We start from the raw sequence: 10,391 nt of genomic DNA on the forward strand, positions 1-10,391 counted from the left end.
TTGTAACAGAAAGACATATTTTGATTAGAAACCACATAACATTTTTCTGAGATGTTGATTTATGACAAATACATTGAAAATGAGTCAGATTTAAATGGTAATTACAAAATATTATCATAATTCCATAAGAGTGCTAAATTTGATGTCAGTTATATTTAAAGACCAAGACGTTATTGTAATGGTGAAACCTCCAAACATTTGGTATCTCTGAAAAGCCCTGAATGTGCTCTTTACAGGACACCCAGACTTAAAACTGACATGTAAGTTGTCAGAGAAATTCATTCAAATATAATGTCCACTACAGAGGACAAAAGTATATTCCTGTATATATCTGATGTATGTAAACATACAATTTAAGAAACACATAAACATGTCTTTCTTTAATCTATAGATTTTTTTTTTCATCTGATTTGTCGATTATCTTGTGAAATTTGAGAGGTTTATTTAGATTAATTTCCTCCAACTTGTTAATTTACTGCGTTTAAATCTCTCATAGTCTTTAGGATAGAACTGCTGAGATTCCCCAGTTTGCCAATTCTCACTATTTAAAAGCAGTAAATCAGTGTGCGCTTTTGCATTAAATTGTGTATTAAACATAATGCAGTGTCACATTAAATATTTTTTTATGCATTAGTGTTTATTGATATTAAACAATAGCATAACATGTATTTTTAATTAAACATATATCTAAAATATTTATTAAAAAATATGAACAGCACGAGCTGTTTGCCAATACTACATTGGCAAAAAATATATATAAATTTTCATAATGTAACAATGCATTATGATTAATACACACTTTATTTCAATGCAAACGTGCACGTGACCCCGAATTAGTGCTTTTAAATCTTTTAAATTGAAAAACATAGCAATCTCAGCAGTCCAATCCTAAAGAGAGATTTAAATAGTAAAATAACAAGTTGGAGGAAATTAATTTCCATAAACCTCTTCACTTCCAAAAAAGGAGAATAGATTATATACATTTTTCTACTGGTGTAACGAACATCTAAAGTTATGCAGTAGGGTGCGCTACAGACGTCTCAACTTTTAAACACTACCACAGAAGAACCAATCAAATATTTCTACTTCCGGTACCTTTCGTGCGCCATCTTTGATGATAAATAGTCAATCTATGTTATTTTTGTTTTCAAAAAGTATCGAAAAGTATGATAGAACACTAAATCGCATTAAATAACCGAAGCATACGCCTGGTTTTTACCGTGTCTAACGTGTTATAATAAAGGAATAGTCTTCGGGAAACATTTCGGTGAGGTGAGCAGCTGAAGTTTTGCTTTATTCTGTTTACTAAAAACTGCCTGCAGGAGTTTGATGAACTGTCATTAAAAGAGATTTTAATTACATATTTGACATGGTTTTGGTGATATAGTAACTGCAGACGATCTCCTGTCAATACGGACAGCTATTTTCTAACTTAAAAACTTTTAAGCGTAACTTAACTTACTCAACTTGTTGAAGAGGATAAATGTGCACTTTCAAACTTGTCAGATTATTAGCGTGCGCATAAAACCAATTTCTTAGTTTAATATCTCGGAAAATTGACTGTAGATTAAATCACGTTGAAGACAACCAATATGGCAACAATAGTCATTGTTGGACTTGATTTGATAGAAATCTAACTTGTTATAATAATGTTATTATATTATTATAATGTTATAAATAATAACACTATATAATTGACGGTTAACCTGACTTTTTAAAGTGTGTGAAAATGTCCATCCAGCCACACACGGGTATTGTAAACAAAAGTGTCCAGCATGAAATCAACTTCCCCCGGAACTTGCCATATTATAAAATGATGACTATTTCCCGTCCTGTCATTGATGATGAATTATGTCTTACATTAATGTACACACCCGCTTCCTGGCACTGTGGAAATCCCTGTGGAATAAAGTCTTATGATTAATATGGAAAACCGTTTCATTAACATCTTTTGGACATTTTCTTGAAACACTACATCTGGTTAAACACCCCATGACTGTAAACAGGTGGTTGTCCAGATATAAAGCAATTTTTCAGTATCAATATTTGCATCATTAGATGTCGCTTGTGGATTTGGGAAAGCGTTTGTTGGAGGCAGCGCGGAAAGGACAGGATGATGAAGTGAGGTCACTTATGGCCAATGGAGCGCCTTTTACTACAGACTGGGTGAGTTGTATTTGCTGCTCAAAGGATACTACAAATGCAGACCTATTGTCTGCTATTTATAATCTGCATTTCACTATAACAGTTATGACAATGGGAATATGTTTTAGCTGGGAACCTCGCCGCTTCATTTAGCAGCACAATATGGGCACTACTCCACCGCTGAGGTGCTTCTCCGTGCCGGCGTGAGTAGAGATGCCCGCACTAAAGTCGATCGGACCCCCCTTCACATGGCTGCGGCTGAGGGCCACTCGAGCATCGTTGAATTATTGGTCAAGGTAAGAACAGATGATCTCAGAAAAGTATTGGATTGTTTGAATTTTAACATTCTGAATTTTTATTGTTGTTATATCTGATTTTGCTCTTACCTGGGACAGAGTGGAGCAGACATCAATGCCAAAGACATGCTGAAAATGACAGCCTTGCACTGGGCTACAGAACATGGGCACAGGGGAGTCGTGGAGCTGTTGGTCAAATACAGCGCTGATACTCACGCCCTCAGCAAGTTTGACAAGACGCCTTTTAACATTGCAGTGGACCGAGGAAACACTGAGCTGATGCTCTTGTTACAGGTGAAAATTTGCTTTTTAATGATGTGTTGTGCTATTAGATATTAAGGCACGATCTAAAAGTCACCAGCTGCTGTGTATTTAACAATGGTCTTGGGTGAAATCAAGCTGCAGTATCTTAACTTGACTTTATTGTTTGTTATTCTAGGAGGGAATGCAGAACCAAGTGAACATGAATCCAGAGAGGACTATCCTAAGCAGCACGTCACCCGCCACCGCCAGTCCTCCTCAGTTCATCATATCCTCCTCTGGAGTGGTCAATCTCTCTGATATTGTTCTCACCAATTCTAAGGCTAAAACAGGTATTTGAACTTTCTAATCCTAAAAAAAAAGTATCACTGTTTCCAGAAAAATATTAAGCAGCCCAACTGTTTTCAACATTGACAATAATAAGAAATGTTTCTTATGCACCAAATCAGCATATTATAATGAGGAATTCATCAAAGGAATAAATTTAATTTTTAAATATGTTAAAATACAAAAAGTGTTCTTTTAAATTAGTCAGTGTTGGGTAAGTTAATATAAAAATAGTAATTAATTACTAACTACTAATTACATCTTTAACAGTGTAATAAGATTACTGTACTAATCACTGTGTCTAAAAAGTATTGCATTACTTATTAATAATTACTATCTAAATCACATATCAACCTCAACCAGTTGAACAATACAAGAACAGACATGAAACTGCTTTTAAAAATAATATAAAATTGCATAAATTGCTTTTGAACTGACCAAAGTATTTAAAGCGAGAAGGTTACATTAAAAACATGCATTTTAACATTAGACATTACATTTTGATGATAAATCCAATATTGTTTTATATGGAATTGTTCTATAGTCTATATACTGTATAATGCAATTACATCAGAAGTAATTAAATTACAGGAAAATTACACCTCAGCACTGTTCACAATATTGCTGTTGTTTCGATCAAGTAAATGAAACCTTGGTAAGCTTTATTAAAAACGTTGTAAACTTATGATGATTAATTTTCGCTTGAGGTAAATGCGTTAGTTGGGACATGTTTCTTTAGCAGGGTTCTACGACTGATTTTGTTGCAGGTCATAAGAAAATTACCAGGCATTTTATTTACTCACTAAAGCCAATTTTTCTTGCATTTTGTGCTTGTTTAATATTCATTTTAATATTGACATTTGGGAACATAGACAACGGTATTAAATTAACCTTTTAAAGTTTGAACCTATATTTGAACTGTATGCACCTAGAGAATGTTATAGTGTATTTCTCCCTTGCAAACAAACTGCTTCTATATATTTCTGCAGGAGCTTCAGAGAGTGTGATTGCTGCTGATTCAGTGGATTCTGCCATCCAGCATCTTGTTGGGGAAGATGGCCAGAGAGTCATCACCATAGTAACCGACCAACAGGGAAACCTGCAGTCTGGCAACTTGGGACAGAAATTCTTTGTCACAATGCAGGGGCAGCAAAGTGAGTAGATTGCTGCAGCATTAGTTTATAGTTCTTTTAGGACTTTGATGCAGTATTTCTATTCTGACATGCCTGTATATATTAGTGGTTGCAGTGCCAGCGGGCCAGATTTCAGAAGAAATTATAACAGAGGACACCAAACCAGTTCCAACACGGAAGCGGAAATTCGAATCAACCGTAAACCACACAGATGTCAAACATAAGGTGCGACCAGTAAAGATTCTTATTTAAATCGTACTTTTTGGAATGCAAAACTTATATCAGGGTTATAACTAGATTTTGTCCATTGAGAATTGATTGGATCATTGTGGTTTGCTGTTGCTGTGATGTCATATGAGTGACAGGTTGTCCTGCCCTCGCACCAACAAACATGTCATCAGAGAAGTTATTTTGATTAAAGATTACAAGGGCATGAATGGAATTATCGTGGATAAGTCATTTATAATAAATATTGCAATATTCCATTAAAAAAGAAAAAAAATAGATTTTTGATTTCATGGGGCTAGGGTTGGGTATCTTTTGAACTTGAGCGATTCCGATTCTGATTGATTCCCAGTTTCGATTCTAATAGGGGTCAAACATTTATATATCGTTTTTATTTATATATAACATTTTTATTCTGTCTATTTGCAAAACATTCTGTTGAGGTTGAATACCATGAAGAAAAATCAGCAGCCAGATCTACAATTCAAACATTATTAAAGACGAGTAAACAGTCAGTAATACAATAAGAACAAATAAGCAAATTAGCAATAGCACAAATAAATACACCTGAACAAAGTTCAACAATTTAAATTAAATGTAAAATAACACTGCATAGTTAAAATATAGATTAGTGAGTGATTTTCATTTTCTTTTGTTCATTGATTAACAGTAATGAGTGACAGACGGCAGCAGGTTTATTAGGCTGCTGTCACTTTAAGACCAAATGCACAGATCCAATTTACTGTTACACATGTGTTTTCTTTCTCATCTGTTTGTTCACTTAAGACATAACCGACTGTGTTTCCGAGGATATTTTGATCAGTTCAAGCGCAAGAAGATGCAAAAGAGAACTCAATTCAGTATTCGCATTCTGAATTTGCATCATCTTTGGCTTGAATGGTTTAAAATCATATTAAAATGCTCACACAGGAATCGATAAGTGGAATCAAAAATTGTATTTTATAACGAGTTCCAGAATTGGAATCGATTTTTGATTCCCAACCCTGATGGGGACTTTAATTGTTTGATGTTTCCTGCAGGAGTCCGATGAGAAGGACAGTAGGGAACTACTGGAACAGCAACTAAAAGAGGCAAACAGAAAAGCCCAGGAGTACCGACAGCAGTTACTAAGAAAGGAACAGGAAGCTGAGCAGTACAGGCTTAAACTAGAAGCCATTGCTAATGGCCAGACCAATGGCACCAGCACAGAGCTCCAAGAGGAAGTGGTGCTCCAGGAAGAGGAAGAGGAAGAGGAGGAGGAGGAGGTGGTTGGTGAAGAGGAAGTTGTCATGTTGCCAGAAGGGGCCATCATCATTAAGGAGGAGCCCCTTGATTCAACAGCAGGAGAAACAGTGACGTTAGTAGAGGCGGCAGATATCACAGCCACTTCTGAGGGCACGCCGTAGCAGTGAACCCAAAGACTCAAACGCTCAGGAATTACATACACTCTTCTAGTCTGTGTACCTGGAGTGGCATGTTGTATTTATTTATTGTAAATCATAACCTTTTGTTTTATCCTTTTTATACTCTTAGCATTCAGTTTCTCTACAGACCTCTACAAAGACGTAGCGTGAATTATATTTTGATGGCCACAACGATGCTAGGCTGCTCAGATTGGCAGAATAGGAAGATCAGGCGTGTTCTTTTAACATACAGCGGTGCAAGATGCTTTTCAATCAAGCCCTATTATGCAACTCCAGTGCATACTATACTATTAGTATGCACAATAGTGTACTTAAAGGAATGTTCTGGGTTCAATACAGTTTTATTTATTTTTTAAATGCAGGTCGTGGTTATAGGAATACACTTAAAATAAACTAGTAAACTTTGTTTCTTTAAAAAATAATAATAATGATTTGCATATACATTGCAAATTGTGTCGATTTAGCTTAACTTGAACAGAACATTCCTGAAGTAGTGACATGAGAGTGAAGGTTAACAGTATATCATATAAACCATACTAAACATTATTGAGAGATAAGTCCTCTATTATGTTATGGCTTTGTGTAACATTGACCTGCTCCTGCAGTGTGAGGCATGTCGTATTAATGCCGTCGGCGTGATAATCCAAGTAGCTATGTATTTACTTGAGCAAACTCTTTCATGTTTTATAACACTTTTAGCTGTTTATAGGGATAACTTACTCTATTCAGAGTACAATAATGAGCAATGGTTGTTTTACTTTTTTTTATCTTCCATAATTTCCTTTGTTCTGTTAGACACTAAATCACGATTTGCATTTCAAAGTTTTGTGCTCTAAAAAGTATGCAACATGTCTGTGCTTGCATTCCATGGCATGGTCCATGTGCCTATTTTGTCTTTCCCTGTAAAATTCCCCAGTTAGCAGCTTTTACTGTCAGTCTTTCCGTGAAGTTATCATCAGTTGTGTTCAATTTGTGTATGTCAGGTTTTAAAATGTGAATGAATGAATGCCGTAAGAAATTTTATGGCACTAGACCTCAAATGCTTTATAGATTTCCTTCTCATAGAAAAGTTTTGCATTATCTTTTCTGTTTTTTTGTTGTTGTTTTTAGGTACACAGCTGATGATTAACCTTCCACGAATTGAATTTTAAGGGCTTGCATAACCATTATTGTGCACAACTTATTTTTATTCTGTACATATGAAAATATTTGTTTTCTTCCATCTAAACCCATGAATATTAAGATTTTGAAGGACATTATACTATTTATTGAATGAGCGATTCATTTGGACAAGACCATGTTTTTCCCTTTTATTTTTCTTGCTTTTTATGCACTTAGAATTTCAGTTGTATATGATGTCTTCAGCAGTGCTTTATAGGTTAAAAAAAAATAACAATCTTATGTGAACAATGATATTAGATAATATCTGTTGAAATTAGTTTCAGGTTTGTTTACCTTTTTATTCTCTTGTAAAATCTGTTTCACGGGCAGAATTACTAATTGTATTTCAGTTTGATGGAAGCAAATGCTTAGAGTTTTAACTTAAAGCAGACACAAGCACATGATATATAACATAGATCAACAGTTTTTCCCTAAGATTTCTTGTGTGTATATTTTTTACATATATATTATTTTTGTAATGAAACACTATTGGGGCCTGTCTTTAGTGCATTTGCAGCTGCATTTTATCATCTTTGGTCAAAATAAATATTTCTGAGGTTTGGTATATCTTCTACTAATTTTTTTATTGAAGAAAATATTCTTTCACTTATTAAAAAAAACTTTATTTATTCGCATTTTCCTTCGTAGTGAAATTCCTCGCTTTCGCTAGTCCTGATTTCAAACTACTCAATCGAAACGCGTTTTTCAGAATGATTGTCCTACTGCGACTTCCGTACCCACGTTACTAGCACAGCAGGCAAGCGTGAGATATTTCTTCATATTTATATGTACATAATGTAAAACCAATTGATGTAATTGCACACTTTATTATTATTCTCACGTTTTCTTCTCCTTTACTATACGATACTGAAGAAAATTAGAAGAAGAGAAAAGACACCAGCATATCCTGCTCAACTGTTGTGTAGTTCATCTCTCACACAGTCATGTTTCCAGAATTGAACAATATTCTCAATTCCACTCCAGACAGTTTCAAACCGGTAACTGATTATAGTAATTACAGCTCTTTACACGCTTAATGTAACTCACAAAATGTCATTGACTCGAACCGACGTCTTCTGTACTTGTAGAGTGACTTCATCCTGGTGTCTGACAGGCAAGCTGATGCATCATTCCTCATTCATCATTATCTGTCTTTCTATTTACGTGGTAAGTGACCTACTGTACACAGTGAGGAAATCTTGTGTTAATGTAAGTTTATTTTTAAACTTATATATTTCCAGCTGGCTGTAAGGTGTGTTTTCTGGGTCTTGTTCAGTCCTTCAGCCACTATAGTGCTGTCGGTCAGAGGCTGGTAAGTCTATTTGCTCTATTTTGACATTTTGATTATTACATTGATATGACTTGTTCATAATGTTTCCGTGCAGGGAGTGAGTCTGGCCCAGGCAAGAGAGAAGGGCCAGCTAGTGTTTCTCGAAGGACTGAAGGACTCTATCGGAGCTATATTACAGGAGGAAAGCAGTCAGGGGACACAACAACATTTGAGTTATCTCAGGCATGTATAGCATGCTCCGGAAATCTAGTTTAAATACATTTCTCTCCGTTCCCTCTTCCTATAAGTTTAAGTCAGATATATAAAGAAAAAAAGACTAGTCTTGCTATTTTGTTTTTCTAGGTCCCCAGGTGCTGGATTGAAAGGTCTGTTCAGATTTGTGGAAACTTCTGTGAGTCAGAATGGAGATGGTGATGATGGTGAATCATGGGGTCCTCCAGTGTTACTCATAGATGATCTCAGTGTGCTCCTGAGTTTAGGTGTCACTGTTGGAGCAATACTAGACTTTACCCTGTACTGCCAAGCCACTGTGTGCACTGAGTTACAGGTGAGTCAGCGTTTTTGGGTCGGTGACTGAAATAATGCCAGACTATTGATTCAATGCTTCATTGTGTAGACATTATTTTTTTGTCTTGATATCCAGGGGAATATGGTAATACTGGTGAGATGTGAGGAGGAGGATGTAGATGATGATGAAGAGGGAGCAAACCTGCTCCAGAGGGGACTAGTTCATCAGTGTAATTTGGCATTACATGTGGAGGGGTTACCCACGGGTTACTGCAGGGACATACATGGACAGGTGCGGTTTATTGTTAAAACTCCACTAACACTCTGTAACAAATGGCCCTGATTTGAGCTGACATTTTGATGTTTGCTTATGTTTTCCAGATGCAGGTTTGGTGGCGACAGAGTGGAGAGACCATGTACAACCCACGAAAAATATTTCATTTTAAGGTCCATGATAAAGGAGTGTCATTTTTCGCTCGAGGGACTTCTAGTGCTGTTCTCTAAGTTTTCAAATTAAAGTCTAAGTCATACATAATGTAATTATGTAGTTTATTTCATGTAAATAAATAGATATATAATACATCACCAGTTGCTGTTGTTTTGTTCTCTTGTTGTTTGCATTTGCATTTGCATTACTTGCCGAGTTCATTTTGTGTAGCAGAAAATGGGTGCTAGCAAAAGCATCAACATTCAATGTACAAACATACATCAAGAGCTTGATGCTAGTAAATGCTTTTGTTTAAAGGGACACAAGAACAAAGCTCAAGGAAAATCCATAATTACTGTGGGGATATTTGAACATATTTGATTTCTGACTAGTCCTGTGATGTGTCCAGGGTGTCCCCTGCCTGTGGCCCGAGACATTAGAAAAGGCTCCAGCATCCCTGTGGCCCTGTAGAGCAGTGTTTCTCAACTTTAGTCCTGGTGTTTTAGATGCCTCACTATTTAAAACACCCGATTCAACTCATCAGCTTCTTGGTGTGTTGAACAGGGACACATCTGAAACATTGGGAGGTGGGTCTTGAGGACTGGAGTTGAGAAACACTGCTGTAGAGCAGTGGTTCTCAAACCTGTCCTGGAGGACCACTAACACTGCAGGTTTTCGTTGTCTCCCTAATCAAACACACCTGATTCAACTCATCAGCTCATTATCACATGGGTTAATGAGCTGAAGAGTTGAATCAGGTGTGTTTGATTAGGGAGACAACGAAAACGTGCAGTGTTAGTGGTCCTCCAGGACAGGTTTGAGAACCACTGCTGTAGAGGATAAAGTGGTGGATGGATGATTTCTCACTAAAGGAGAAAGCAAATGCAGTTTCATCTTGTTTGAAGACCATTTTTATTCTTCCTTTGAGGTGTCCACAATAATAGGACGTGCTATATATTTTTTTAATTTACGGTATGAGATTTTCTGTAGTTTAAACTGCACAGTCGCTTATGTAAAGTTGCCACAGAAGGCGCTGTTGAGCTTATGTTGATTGTAACAGACCAGAGTTGTTTATGTGCCACGCAGATTCATTTCCGCGAATCGATTCCTTTGAACAGTTCGGTTCAAGGCTAATAATCTGGCATATCGTCACCTTCCTAAAATAATTGCCAAAAATGATTTTTTTTTTTTTTT

General features: G+C 36.1%; 2 protein-coding genes across 3 annotated transcripts; both read left to right on the top strand.

Moving 5' to 3' along the window:
* The first annotated feature begins 1,098 nt into the window (after positions 1-1,098).
* Positions 1,099-7,537, top strand: gabpb2b (GA binding protein transcription factor subunit beta 2b). Its single transcript, XM_084087954.1, has 8 exons — positions 1,099-1,272; positions 2,059-2,166; positions 2,274-2,441; positions 2,541-2,735; positions 2,881-3,034; positions 4,019-4,183; positions 4,269-4,387; positions 5,428-7,537. The coding sequence occupies exons 2-8, from the start codon at positions 2,059-2,061 to the stop codon at positions 5,791-5,793; spliced, it is 1,275 nt and encodes a 424-aa protein (XP_083944080.1). The 5' UTR covers positions 1,099-1,272; the 3' UTR covers positions 5,794-7,537.
* A 127-nt stretch (positions 7,538-7,664) lies between these two features.
* On the top strand, positions 7,665-9,352 carry elp6 (elongator acetyltransferase complex subunit 6). 2 transcript variants are annotated; one of them, XM_084087957.1, is made up of 8 exons: positions 7,665-7,729; positions 7,846-7,970; positions 8,061-8,139; positions 8,214-8,284; positions 8,358-8,485; positions 8,606-8,810; positions 8,907-9,062; positions 9,152-9,352. In XM_084087957.1, the coding sequence occupies exons 2-8, from the start codon at positions 7,917-7,919 to the stop codon at positions 9,272-9,274; spliced, it is 816 nt and encodes a 271-aa protein (XP_083944083.1). In that variant the 5' UTR covers positions 7,665-7,729; positions 7,846-7,916; the 3' UTR covers positions 9,275-9,352. The 2 variants fall into 2 exon arrangements, with proteins under 2 accessions (XP_083944083.1, XP_083944082.1); XM_084087956.1 differs by having other exon boundaries at positions 7,689-7,735.
* Positions 9,353-10,391: the final 1,039 nt, after the last annotated feature.

The sequence above is a fragment of the Abramis brama genome (genome assembly GCF_963993115.1).
Source record: "Abramis brama genome assembly, chromosome: 17".
In the NCBI taxonomy this organism is placed as follows: Eukaryota; Metazoa; Chordata; class Actinopteri; order Cypriniformes; family Leuciscidae; genus Abramis; species Abramis brama.

Coding starts and splice junctions, on each gene's coding strand:
- gabpb2b (XM_084087954.1), top strand. CDS start 2,059: ATGTCGCTTGTGGATTTGGGAAAGCGTTTGTTGGAGGCAGCGCGGAAA. Junction 2,167..2,273: donor CGCCTTTTACTACAGACTGG/GTGAGTTGTATT, acceptor AATATGTTTTAG/CTGGGAACCTCGCCGCTTCA. Junction 3,035..4,018: donor CAATTCTAAGGCTAAAACAG/GTATTTGAACTT, acceptor ATATTTCTGCAG/GAGCTTCAGAGAGTGTGATT.
- elp6 (XM_084087957.1), top strand. CDS start 7,917: ATGTTTCCAGAATTGAACAATATTCTCAATTCCACTCCAGACAGTTTC. Junction 8,140..8,213: donor TCTGTCTTTCTATTTACGTG/GTAAGTGACCTA, acceptor ATATATTTCCAG/CTGGCTGTAAGGTGTGTTTT. Junction 8,285..8,357: donor GTGCTGTCGGTCAGAGGCTG/GTAAGTCTATTT, acceptor GTTTCCGTGCAG/GGAGTGAGTCTGGCCCAGGC.